General features: G+C 50.2%; 1 protein-coding gene across 1 annotated transcript in view; it reads right to left on the bottom strand.

Annotated features, from left to right (window-relative positions):
* Positions 1-8,215: 8,215 nt before the first annotated feature.
* The window catches only part of RAP1GAP2 (RAP1 GTPase activating protein 2), a 213,424-nt gene continuing 207,793 nt past the window's right edge, over positions 8,216-13,846 (bottom strand). The window contains exons 23-26 of the mRNA XM_007177458.2: positions 13,406-13,532; positions 9,634-9,710; positions 9,202-9,240; positions 8,216-8,322 (exon numbers count right to left, since the gene is read on the bottom strand). Of these exons, the coding sequence (XP_007177520.2) occupies positions 9,232-9,240; positions 9,634-9,710; positions 13,406-13,532 (213 nt within the window). The 3' untranslated portion in view covers positions 8,216-8,322; positions 9,202-9,231. The remainder of the gene's footprint in view (positions 8,323-9,201; positions 9,241-9,633; positions 9,711-13,405; positions 13,533-13,846) is intronic.

Here is a 13,846-nt window from a genome sequence, read left to right on the forward strand (position 1 = left end):
TAGGCAGTGAAGGGAAAATGGTGCTAAGACCAGCTTAGCTAGTCTTCAGAGAGAGAATAAAGCTAAACAAAAAGCCATCACATATTCATAAGGAAGAGACCGACAACCCAATAGAAAGAAAAATAACGGAGAAGCACAGAGAAATGCAGAAAGGAGAGGTGAGAGGCATAAGGTCTGATGGCCTTTGCTGTCCTTCTGGTGGCCCAGCTACATCCCTGTTTTTTGAATCTAGGAGACATCACATGTCTATTTTTTTTCTCATTTTTTAAATGAAGTATAGATGATTTACTATATTGTATTAGTTTCAGGCGTACAGCAAATTGATGCAGTTTTTTTTCAGATTATTTTCTGTTATAGATTATTACAAGATATTGAATATAGTTCCCTGTGCTATACAGTAAATTCTGTTGCTTATCTATTTTTTGTATAGACCCCGTCTCTTTTTAATAAATGCCTCCTTTTTTGTCAGCTTAAACTAGTTTGAACTGGCTTCACGCTCCGCAAAGTCGTCCTAGTCAACATGGGCTAGCATTAATTTGTCACTGAATTAAAATCTTAGATAATAATTTTATCATTGCTGAATCCTTGTAATAGATTCCAGTTCTTAGTATCTGCTGGAAATTTATCCTTTCTAGTTTTTGGAAACTCTCTTCCTTAGTAGAAAATTCTAGTGAATTCCCTAGCCATCCAGTGGTTATGACTTGGTGCTGTCATTGCCATGGGCCTGGGTTAGATCCCTGGTTGGGGAACTAAGATCCCGCAAGCCACACGGTGCAGCCAAAAAAAAAGAAAATTCTATAATTTAACAGTTAAAATCCTTTTCCGTTACATTCACTATTATACTAAGTGGCATAGCTGGATTTCATCTGGGCTTTGTTGTCTATTTTCCCTGGATTTTTCCTCAGATTCCTTATTAGTGATAAGTTCTTGTAAAACCTACCAACTGATATTTTAGAGCAAGGCTATGAAGACTTCGCTGTTACTCTTATATTTTTTAAAACTCTTAATATAATGTCTTATAGGTGATTCGTAAAATTCATCCGATCTAATAATTCAAGCACGTTTTCTAGTCTTTCTCATAAAGTGTCTGCATTTTTCTGTAACACAGTCTCACTTATGTCTGTCTAATCATTCATTCGTATGTCTTCGTGTGGAGCCATTTATGTGGCAACTTGTTTCTGCTCGTTCTTTTATACGGGCTGTTTCGTGTTATTATTCCCCTTGGTGGAGTCCATTCATCAACCACATCCTTTTGTTTACCTACTGGAGTTACTAGATTACTTTGCCTCTAACATCCTTAGTGACCGGGAACATGTCACCCAGGGGTGCTGTCTTCAGCCCTTTCCAGCAGCTGTTTTCTTCCTAGATTGCCAGTGGGTTTCTGAAGTCTCACATCACATCTCTCATCTGATAATGTGTTTCGGATTGGAGAAAGAGGCTCTAGCTGTATTTTAATTTTTAGTTCTTAGGATCTGATTTTTTTTTTTTTTTCTTTTCACCAAATTCCTTCTCTCTGCTTCATGCGTGACCTCATCTTTTCTCCCAGTGTTTCTTATTACAAGATGCCCTGGTCATTCATGCAGCCATAATGCATTTTCATCTTAAGCTATTCCTTACAAGTTTCATGTTTTATTTATCTTTCTCTATTCTGTTCTCTCTAGTGATTCCCTTTCATTTTCCTTTAAGAGCTTGTGTCTTGCTGGGACAGACATTTCTCCCACATTTGTGATAATGATAACGACAATCCCCTTAGGTGGGGGACTGGCATCTCTCAAACCCCTCACACCTTCACTGTTCCCTATCCCTTTCTCGCTGGGCCTGAGACTATTGTAATAGGAGAGGGACATATATAGAGACTACAAACTGGATCAGTGGTTCTCAAAGTGAAAGACTGCATCAGAATTCTTCATGTGCTCATTAAAAATGCAGATTCCTGGGACCCACCCAGCCCAATCGAATTCTAACCTCTGGAGTGGTGCCTGAAATGTGCATTTTAACAATCCCTCCAGATGATTTTTATGCACCCTAAAGCAAAAATGCTTAAGAAGCCATCCCCAGATGAGAGCAATTTTCTGTTCTGAGAGTAGAGGGAGCTGGTCTGAAGTGGGGATGACCTTCTACAAGGTTTTTCCACACCCTGATACTCCCAACAGGTATTATCTCTGCCTGAAGAAATGGAGACTGGGGGTACCCTGTGGAGGATCACTGCCCTTAGGTGTCATAACTACGTCTCAGAGTTTCTCTCTGGAACTTCACTCTGGTTCCCATAAACAGCGTCTGCCATGGCAGCACAGAGGTACCATTAAATGTTTGAGGGCAGATGTTTGAATCAGCCATAGCAGTGACCCGCCAAGTCCACACTGCAAATTCAGAGAATCACTGGGTCGCTGGAGCCAGCCATGAAGCCCCTCCAGGCTTGCAGAGAGGTACCATTAGAACCAGCAATAAAACCAACACCCTACTTCATTCCCCAGGCGATATAAGGGGTGGGGGTGGGGCTGGCTCCATGAAAGAAGGAGAGCATTTGGCTTGTCCCTCTCTGTTCCTACAAGATTGAGTGTCCTACAAACATATCCTCCAATGAGTCAAAGTATGGTGATCGTCTTAACATTGCCAAGACCGCCTGTCACCGCTAGGGTCTGGAGAAAGGAGAAGGTAAATGCTAAATGAAGAGAAAGAGTGCTAGGATATGGCACAGAGCAGCAGACATTGGTACCTGCGTGGGTGGTGAGGATAGGGGACCATCCTGAGAGATGAGTGAACACCAAGAAGGTAGCAGAGCTTGAAAGTCTTACACCATTAAGCAAAGGCTGCGTGTAGATTTCTCTCATCATGGGGACTTTATGACAAAACAGCAGCATTTGAATGCCTGCCAAGCACAAGGAACCAACGGAGGATTTATATCAGACAGAGAGGCAGAGAGAACCAAGAGAAAGGAGCTATAACCACCCCCTGTGCTAAGGTGGCCCTATCCACAAATAAGGGGAAATTGTAACCAACCAAAACTGGGGCGAGTTTATATGGTGACCACGAGAATGTGCCTCTCCAGTCTCCAGCTGCAGGGGGCATCACTGACCAACGGTCCCAGCTGCTGCATTCTGAGAGAGCCATCTCTGTATTCCATGGTTGTCACCAAAGCCAGACTTCCCACAGGCTTGCTCCCACCCAATGCCTGGGTGTAGCAGGGATAGTGATTTTAGACTCATTCTTGTGATACGCAGGACTCCTCTGGGGAGTGACTTTGGCTAGGGGACTCCGCAATCATCTTGCTTAGAATTTTCTTAGAAATGAACTGACATCAAAAGATGCCTCCACCCCACCTTGCTTCCTCCCATCTCTCCTTCACTCGGGGTCAGAACTGCATCGCAGTCTGACAGCTCTTCAGCTTTCTTCAGCTCCCTCCCCGTTTTTTTCCACAGGCCTTTTGCCTAATAAATGTCTTATTCCTGTCTTCTGCCTCCCTATTCCCCCATCCAACACTGGTGTGGACGTGTAGACGAGAAAGAGGGGCTGGGGCAGGGGAGCAGTTAGCTACCTGTCAAAGAAAAATTGCCCCAGAGTTCAAAAGGCAAGGAAGACTTTATTTGAGGTTACTGTGATAGAGGAGAGAGATTGAACTCAACTCCAAATACAACAGGGACAAATGGGGATTTCTAGCCCATGGCAGGGTGAGGAATTGGATGGAAAATTATTAACAGGAACTTGGTTAGCTATCAAGGGTGAGGGAAGAGCAACTTGACTGGATATCAAGGATGAAGACTGAGGGGGGTGGGTGGTCAGAGTGGGGAGGATTCTTGATAAACACATCTACAGGCCAGATGCAGCCAGTGGGAATATGGATTCAACCTCTGGTGACCTGAAAGGCGATGCTCAGGACTGGGATCCCAAGCAAAGAAGTCTGAACTCTGATGGACACAAAATATCGTATTTATTGTCAATTTCTGCAAAGACACATTTAAGCAACAAAATATACATTTGTCAACCTTTTAGATTTTGTTTTATACATTAACAAATACAATGTGCTACCATAGCAATAAATTAAATGTACACTATTTACATTACATACGCAGTCGGGTGTCTATGAATCACCTCCTCTCGAAGAGGAAAGACAGAAAAGTCATCATCACACGGATCATCATTTCCAAGCTACACTTTGCAGGTTCTAGCACACAGAGGAATCTCTTCACACTTAAACAGCAGCACTGCCCAGGCTGGAGTGTGGAAAGGCAATGCCCAGGACAGGGGAGAGCTGGCACACATGCTAAGGAGCGGGAAGGGGGGATTGACACTTCCAAGCAGAAATGTCACAAAATCAGAAACGACGGCATTTAAATTCCAGTCTTCCAGCCAAACACTCTCCCCCTGGGGCTGATAAGGCACAGCACAGTGCCCGTGCCCCCAGGAGTCTCTCACCAGGCAGGGCTCTTCTGTCCTTGGCCTTAGTGGGGGTTTTCTCCCAAAGCTGAAAGGAGGGAGCTGTGGGATGGCAGTGGGTAAGGAACTGGTGGTAAAACAGCCATCAGAGGCTAGCAAAATGTCCCAGCCGGGCCCCCAGGCTGCAGGGACAGCCCTGGCAAACTGCTGACTCACCCTGCCTCTGAGAGAGGGGTACCTGGTGTCTGGGGGAGGACCTGTGGGGTCCCTGCCGGCCACGGGTAGCCATAAGATCTACTTGAACCCTGATCATTCCCCCGCAACAGACCTGTCTCTGTTGACTCAGAATTGAATGAAGGTAGTGTTTGAGTTGGCACCTTAAACAGTTAGGGTAGGAACATGAAACCGGCTCTCGTCCCTTGAGCCTAGGTTTTTATTGACCACCTTTGTTTAAGGATCAGGGAGAGTCAAAGAGTTTTCTTTTACCACTTTTCTCCTTAACTTAAAAAGGGGAAAGCGAGGTTTGGTTAACTGCATCTCTCCCCTGGTCTCCACCCCCATCACAGACAAGGGTTGAAGAACTGATGTCACCAAGGAACAGTCCCTGGGAATCTCTTTCCCTCTTTGTTTTCTTTGCCGAAGCCGCAGCCAAAACCGCACGGCTCTCACTAAAAAATCCCTGGGAACAACCCTCCTGATGAAAAGAACAGAGACTGAGGCCCACCAGCACCCTTGGCTACTGACACCTCCCAGCCAGTGCCGAGGCACCCGCTCACCGGCTTCTCCGAATGCAGTAAATGCAGCCACTTGTTCCACCAACCCCATAGGTGGTGCCAAAGAAAGGGCCCTGGTTGTGGGTTCTCATCCCAGCTCTGTCACCAGCTGGCTACGTGACCTCAAGCAAGTTGTTTTCCCTTCACTGGAGCTGAAGTTTCTCATCTGGAAGGTGACACGGTCGGATTAGATGCTAAGAAGGGGCCCGGAAGGCTTGGACATGGAGATGAAGCTGACAGGGCTGAACCACGGAATATTTTTCCCAGAACACCATTTCCATTCGTTAGCACAGACACAAACTCTAGCTGAGACCTTCTCTCTCTAGCTCTTTCTGCATCTGTTTTTAAGCATCAACTCAGCAGAGGCATATGGATGCCCGACAGAGCCTGAAAAGTATAGTTTCTTCCGTGAGTCAGGCAGGTCCCAGAGCCAGAGATACGTCCAGGAAACGCTTCTCCTATGGGACACCTCAAATACCAGCAAGAGCACCATCAGGATGAGTCTAGTCACAAGGTCTGATGAGGCCTGAGCAACCTTTGAGCCCCAAGACTGGATGGGGCAATAAAAGGAAAGACATTTTGGAGCAAAGCAGATGCAAGAGGGGGATGGAAAAGCAGCCTCCAGGAACCCAAGCTGCCTGTCCCATGGTCCAGAGGGGCAAAGGGAGACTGTCCTGTCCTTGTTCTCCCCCTCCCCCTCAGCCCTGGGACTTCATGGGGGCTGGTCTCTGGAAGCCAGAATGACCAGAATGAACTTTCTAGATGTGGTGAGGCAGGACCCAGAGGGAGGGACATTTCAGATCCTGCCCAGAGCATCCCCATTAGCAAACAGAGGGTAGAGGCCACTTCTCAGGTCTGTTTCTTAGGGGGCCCACCTACGCCTCTCAGTTTCTCTGGACACACCCAGCCATCCTGGCCACTGGCTCAGAGGCAGGGGGCAAAGCCCTCCCAGGAGGTGGGGCCTGCAGGGAGAGCAGCCAGAGCAGTGGGGGAAGGTGGCTATAAGGTTCTCAAGTAGGACAGAATGGAGACAACCTAAAAACCCCAGAGGACCCCCAGACCACGACAAACACAGCACAGCTCAACCACCAGGCAGCTGTAAATACCAGCTACCCAGAGAAGCGAGCCAGAACCTGGAACAGTTTTTAAAGAAATACAGTTTGACCTTTCAAGTTCCTTCAGAAACCCAGCCAACAGAACGCTGCCAGAATCCGCAGGCCTAGCAGTGGGTGCCGCTACAGGGATTTTTAATAAAAGCTAAACAGACATTTGTTGACCTTCTAACTAGAATAAATCTTACCGGACTAGTACTTTAAGTAAACACATTTCTAGCATGAGGGAAGAGGTCCACCCAGCCTGTAAATAGGATCCCACAAAGTCCACGTGAGTTGGGGATGAAGGATCAAGGTTTTGCTCTAAAAGCAAAAGCAACAGGGAAATTGTCACATCAGTCAAAAACAAGCGTAACATTTATATGTCTTGCCTTGGGAATAGGCCCAGATCCCAATGCAAATAAAGCATTTGGTTGGAAATCCTTGTCCTCTGCTCAATAAAGCAGGTGCCCAGCCTGTGTCACCCTGGCAGCCCCGAGTCACTAAGGCCCCATGCACACTTGGAACTGTAGCACCTCAAGGGTCTGCTCTTCAGACTCCGTTTAACTTGGAGGATACCTCGCCTTAAACCCCACCACGGCCAGTCAGCAGAAATGACCTGCCGCACTGCAGACTCAGATGGGTGAGAAGGGAGGAGGGGCCGCTTCTCAGAGAGCGAGCTGGTTCAGCCCAGCAAAGGTGGCTCTGGCTGAGGGTGCAGGTGACAGGCAGTGTCTGAACTGCACCCAGCTGGGACCCAGGTTGCAGGAATCCCACCGATGTGACAAATGCCTACAGGCTTCTTGTGGCTGCAGAGGGGAAGAGGAGGACTTAGGGGTAGGGGGGTGGAGGGATCAAGCCCTGCTAGGACTAAAGGGTTTGGTAGCTGGAAAGAGCCCCCCAGAGCACTGGGCCCCCCGCAGAGACCAGGCACATAAACTGCAGAAGGACACCACCCCTTCCCACACCTAAGATCTACACCCACACATGGCCCAACCAACCTGACCAGTTGTCCCTCACATTTCAGATCCTGCCCAGAGCACCCCCATTAGCAAACAGAGGGTAGAGGCCACTTCTCAGGTCTGTTTCTTAGGGGGCCCACCTACCCCTCTCTCGGGCTCCCGCCTAAGTGGGTGGGCTGAAGTAACTCTCTACGCCTCCCACGAACCTCCACCACCAGCAGAGACCTGGATCCCGGCGTAGCCCTGGGCCCTGAGGTTTTCCTTGGCCAAGTGCCCAGGACTTGCTGCTGGCTCTCCCTGAATGCCTTCCCGCTCCCGTTGCCCACCCCTTCAAGGGAAAAGCGTCTGCTCAGAGGGGAGAGACTGATGGCTTCTCCCACAGCCACCACATCAGGAGCCTGTGGGAAATGAGGACGTCCAGGAAGAACCCGACGCCCGCTCCCACACACCCCCAGCCGGGTCTCAGCTTCAACCGGCCTCGTGGCTCAAGATACACAGGCAGCAGGGACAGAGTCAACCTGGGCCTGATGTCAGCAGATGGATAAGAAACTCCCAGCACAGAAGCAAATAGAAGTTTGGGATCTCCAGACACGTGGGAGCGGCAGAACCGACTTCTATCAGGACACCTTCGAGGATGGCTACAAATCTGGGTTCCTGGAAAAATGGTCCCTCCACCACCACTAAACGCATTTGCTGAGGCTACAGCCTCCTTCCTGCGTGTCCGGGACACGGCGCTGCCCCTGCCTGGGTGCAGCATCCTGCTGTCAGTCTCTGCTGCCCACCTCACCACTCTCTCTACTTCTCCGGACTCTGACCGGTACCCAGATCCCCCCTTGCCCAACTCGCTCCCCTGCAGACAGAACAAGATGACAAAAGACCCAGACACACATCACATCAGGCGGTCAGGAGCAGGGGGGAGCCTGGAGGAATGAGGCCTTGTCCAGAGAGGGGGAGGTGCTGGCAGGGATGGGCAAGGCTGTGGCCAGGTCAGGACACTGGGACAGACAGCTGGTCTGGTGGGCAGGTGACCAGTGGAGAAGCAGGCCTGTGACGGTCAGAGTAGTGGACGGCACCCCCAAACTGCTGGAATAGGAGCCTTCTCCAAGACAGAATCGGGCTTCCCTGGAAGAAACAAGGAGAAGGGAGATGGTGACCAAATAGTAGATAAAGGAAGAGAAGGAGACATATGTGCCCATGGCTACACATGCTTAGGACGAGAGGCTGCCAAATACAAGGGTGCAGACGTTCTACAGCCCGAGAAGTTGGGCATAAACATTACTTTGGTGAACCAGACATCTGAAGTACATGATGGGAGTTGGAGTGAGTGTCAACATTCCCATTTACATAGATCAGGGTTACATAACGTGGGCTCAGCTGTGCCCCTCCCCTTGGTTCCAAATGTGACTCACACCCCTGGGAGCCCCATGGCAGGGAGAGGGCTGGGAAGTCAGAAAGGTCTCTAGTAACTGCCCTAGCAGGAGGCCAGGCCTTGGTGGTGGAGTGCTGGACCCATGCCCTGCTCTGCTGTAAACCTCATACACCCCTGGCTGGGGGCTGGGAGCAGGGTCCTCCCTGGGCTCATCCCGAACAATGTTTAGGGGACCAGAGCATCTCTGGACGCACAAGGAGGACACATCTCAGCCCAGAGCCCTGGCCAAAGACACAAGGAGGGAAAGGCTGCCGAAACAGGGAGGCAAGGGGGCCAAGTGAGGAAGGAGGGCTCTGGGCTACTGCCCTCTGCCTGCTGCAACAAGCTCCTGTGGGGAAGGGAGACCCACTCAGCGAGTCTGGCCCAATCCTATCAGGCAAACCTTCCCATCGGCACCCGAGACCATCTGCCCTCTTCCCCATCTAGAGCTGGGCCCCATCACAGAGGCTCCAGGGAAGAGGTGACTAGCCCACCCGCTGGTCAGGATCTCTCTGGCCATTCTCACATTATCAGGCCACAAGTGCCCCAATCTTAGTAACACACCCTCCCTTGTGGACTAACACCTGACCCACCTTTGACAAGCGAAGGACTCCTCTTTCACATTAGTGACCCTGTTTCAAGAAAAATCCATATGAGAGTTTTAAATAACTAGACAACATAATCCCCACCAACTACAGCTTCTGTATATTCAGTGCTCAGCTCTCTGGAGAGCCCAGGAAGGGACATGAGATCCCAGGAGCAACAGTTCCCAACTGGAACCTGCCTGTGTCCAAGGGTGTGGTTCTAACACAGGAAGCGTGGCCACGGTGGCTGGCGAGCCCCAGGCTGATGCCTGCACCGTGCGGAAACCAATGGCACCCCCAGATCCGACCAGGGCTTCTCCCCCCCTCCCCCCATGTGAGGTGTGAGGCGCCCTCTTCCTCCACCCCCAGGAAGGATGGCCGAGGCTGGAGCGTGGGAGGTGGGAGGCTCCCCCAGCTACCCTCACACCCCTAGATCCTCACCGCACTGGAGCTGGCATGGCTGAGCTTATCAAAGCGGAATTTCAGGTTTGACCTCGGGGAGTTTCTGCTTTTGACGTCTAGGAAAAAGAAGGAAGCCCTTGAGAGGAGGTGGGGCTGCAGAGGTCACTGGGGCTCCAGGGTGGGGGCTGGATACGGAGGCCAGGAGAAGGGGGGCCTCCTCTCCACTAGGCACTTTAGCTGACCTGCACCGATTCATGAGAGCCAACTCTCAAATTTTCAGAAATGTTGTGAGCTGGTTGTTACACATAGTTATTTTTTTTTAATTATATAAGCTTACAATTAAACAAATTATATACCCCAAAGGTAATAAATACTCAGAAGTTATCATTTCCTAGTTATTTCACTACATTTTACTATTATTTATTCTCCTAAGGTTATTTACGTCTATTATATCTGTCCGGTAGTTCTTCCCAACTCCATGTCACAATGGGCGCTTGAGGTCAGCCAGGAGTATTCACACCAGAGAAATCAGCAAACTATAAATCAGAGCTTGAATAATTGTTTTCTTGTCTAGACTTAAGAAACTCATGGAGAAAACGTTAATAATATAGATTAGACTTGAAAATGTGTTTGTCTATAGCCATTACATTGTGAATGGCACAAAAAACTGAGAAAATACTCTTCCAGTATTTGAAAACTATTATCTGATTCAGCAAAAAAGTTGCTCACATCACTGACAAAATAATATCAATCATCATTCATGTCGGAACTATACTTGTCTGTCATTTGGAACCTTATGGTGTCTACGGATACAAAGGTTGGGCAAATATCAGTAAAGGTGCTTTGTGAGAATCAGTTGGCTCTGTCGATTTATAGTAACGAATATTGTATATTTCGTCCCAGCTTACCCTTCCCCCTCCCTGTGTCTTCAAGTCCATTCTCTACGTCTGCGTCATTATTCCTGTCCTGCCCCTAGGTTCTTCATAACCACTTTTTTTTTTTTTTAGATTCCATATATACGCGTTAGCATACGGTATTTGTTTTTCTCTTTCTGACTTACTTCACTCTGTATGACAGACTCTAGGTCCATCCACCTCACTACAAATAACTCAATTTTGTTTCTTTTTATGGCTGAGTAATATTCCATGGTATATATGTGCCACATCTTCTTTATCCATTCATCTGTCAATGGACATTTGTTATAAAGCAGAAACTAACACACCATTGTAAAGCAATTATACTCCAATAAAGATGTTAAAAAAAAAGAATATTGTATATTTTATCATTATTTATAAATTGTGTGCTTCAGATCCTTTATATCAGTAAAATTTACAGTAAACACATAACATGTGTGCGTGCGTGCGTGTGTGTGTGTGTGTGTGTATGTGTATGGTGGGAGAGCCAGTTGTCAAACATTTTTACCAGCACACCACTGGCCGGGGGGGCCACTTGGCTTTCTGATTTTCCTCTGGCTGAGAGAATCTACAGCTCAGTACACTCCACCTGGAGGCTGCTGACTTAGTCTTGATGCTTCATATTCAAGGGTTCCACTCAGCACCATGATTACCTCTCGGTGTGACCCACCAGCCCCCCTCAGGGCCCCAGGGAGCCCAGGTGTGAAATGACCAATGACCAGGGCATCGGAGATTATGGAGGATCAGATGTCAGGCCCTCCCAGCCATCTCCCTCTCCTCGGCCCTGTCTCTCCCCCTAAAACAGGTTTCCAGATCTCCACAAACCCACCCTGGTCCTGCGGGTACAAAGCATAACTCCTGTGGGGCTGGGGGTAAGAGGCAGCTCCTCAGGGTTAAATACTCCATAGGAGGTGGGGTCACAATAAGCACTGGGCAGGTGTTACAGACCCGTTGTAGGTCCCCTTCTGCCCTGGGTGATCTTCAGCAAGTCATACTCTAAACCTCCTTTTACTTGAAACCTTATTTATTTTGATATTTATTTAATACCAAGTCAGATCCAGTCTTGATTATAGATTCATTCATTCCTTCAGTATTTAATTAAGCCTTGTTAAAAAAAAAACAACCAGGGAATTTGTATTACTACCCCACTTTACAGATGAGGAAACTGAGGTTCAAAGAGGTGGGGCTGCCAATGGTGCACCAGGATTAGAACCCAGCTCCACAGCTGCCCAGCCATGGGGGTGGGGGGGGGGGTTGCCGCACTACACAAGCGATTGTTTGCTTGTGAACCAGGTCTTCCCCTTAACCCCAACATCACATGTTGCCTTTTGCCAACATTCCTTCACCATGAGAACCGCAGAAGCACTGTGGCTTAAACCACCCTGTGGGCCCACCGGCCCTGTGTTTCTATCATTTCGATTAGAGCTCCTCAACCTCAGCCTGACATTTCGGGCCAGGTAATCCTTTGTCGTGGGGACAGCCCTGTACACTGTAGGATGCTTAGCAGTATCCCTGACCTCTGCCCACTAGATGCCAGCAGCACCCTCCCGTCCCACAATCATGCAGATCAAAAATCCTCCAGACACTGCCAAATGTGCCCTGGGGGGCAACGTCGCCCCAGTTGAGAACCACCGATTACACTACTGTTTTATTCTCGTTGTTTAACAAATACTTAGGTTAACAGTTCTAAGTCTCTTATAAGTCTCTCTTTTACTCTTCACACAACCAACCATACGAGGCAGAAACTAGTCCCCTCTCTCCACTTTTCACTTGGGGAAACTGAGGCACAGGACGACTCGGTAACCTGCCCATTGGCACATCGCTAGGAAGTGGAAGATCCAGGATTTGGACCCAGGCTCCAGAGTCCTGCCCCACACTATGCTGCCCTCCTCGAGGGCAGGACCAAGGCTCTGATTTACAGGCACCCCCAACACCCAGTGGTGCCTACAGCACATGTCCGCTTGGACGCCCCTCGGGCTCCAAGCCCTCGCCCTCTCCCCAGAGCTGGCTCCTCCTCCTCTGCCCGACTGCAGGGATCACAGAACCCTGAACGGCCCGGACGCCTTGCCTTCCTTGAGCCCCCACTAGTGAGCCTGTACATCCCTGGAATCCACGTCCTTCTCCCACTGCCCCAGACAGCCCCCCAGATCCATGGCCCTGTCACCCCTCACCAGCCACTGTGACCCCTCACTGCTCTCCCTCCCTGGGCCCGCTCCCCACCAATCCCTTCTGTTCAGCCAGCTGCAGCCGCCAAAACGGTCTCTCTCCTTCGGATGGCGCTTCTATACTTAAAGGACCTTCAAAGACTGAAGGCCCTCCAACGGCTTCCACTGCTGGCAGGATAATGCAAAATCCTCACCAGGGTCCCCGTGGCAGCCCCAGCCTGTTGTCCTAACCACTGTCTCCTCTCTCACGCGTCCCCTCCGTGCACTCCAGCCGCACTGAACCACGTGCAGGTCCAGAACACAGTCTCTGGATTCCCCCCAGGCCTTTCTGCTGCTGTTCTGTCCGCCTGCAACACTCCTCCCACCCCTTATCTCCGTATTATCAGGATGGTCGCTGGGACAGAGGGGCCCTGGGTCGGTGATGGGGTGAGGCGAGAGGTCAGGGAAAGAGCCTCAGCTTTCCAATCACACAAGCCCAGCTCCCCTGGCAAATCACTGAACTCTCTGAGCCTCAGTTTCCCCACGAGTAAGGAGGGGATGAGAACACAGGCCTCTGAAGGGTGATGAACCGATGCGGTGAGCTGGCAGCGCCGGAGGCCCTAATACTTTGGGGCTGAAATAGAAACGGGCCAGTTCCGCATGCCTGGGGCACGTGCCCCACCAACAACGGTCAGGCCACAGCCCCGCCTCCGCTGGCCACACGGTACACACCACCCACGAGATGCCACTGACCTGTCGGACTCCGGCTCATGATGATGGGGGCGGCGGCTGCCGCCAGGCTGGGGCTCTCGCTGCTTGGGGACGGGCTGTAGACAAACACCTCCTGCTTGAAGGGAGAGGTTGTGGACGGCTGGCTGCTCTGGGGAGAGAGGCTGGGCGAGTGACGCAGCTCCACCCCCGCAGCCTGAGACAGGCAGCCGTCCACTCCCCCCGGTCCCACCCCGGGCAGTCACTGCCTCTCACTCCCCACTTGGACCTGCTCTTTCCTTCTGCTGCCTTCACCCCTGATTCCAACCTCTCCCCCCGCCCCCCAGGAGGTAGCCCTGACCCAGCCCCACAGAGAGGGCTGAGCCTTCTCCCCTCCAGCTGGAAACCCCACGGCAGGGGCACCGTTCAGTCTGGCCTCTGACCCCTGCTGCTGCTCGTCTGTCACTCTGAGGGAGGACCCTGCGC

The sequence above is a fragment of the Balaenoptera acutorostrata genome, chromosome 20 (genome assembly GCF_949987535.1).
Source record: "Balaenoptera acutorostrata chromosome 20, mBalAcu1.1, whole genome shotgun sequence".
Taxonomy (NCBI): Eukaryota; Metazoa; Chordata; class Mammalia; order Artiodactyla; family Balaenopteridae; genus Balaenoptera; species Balaenoptera acutorostrata.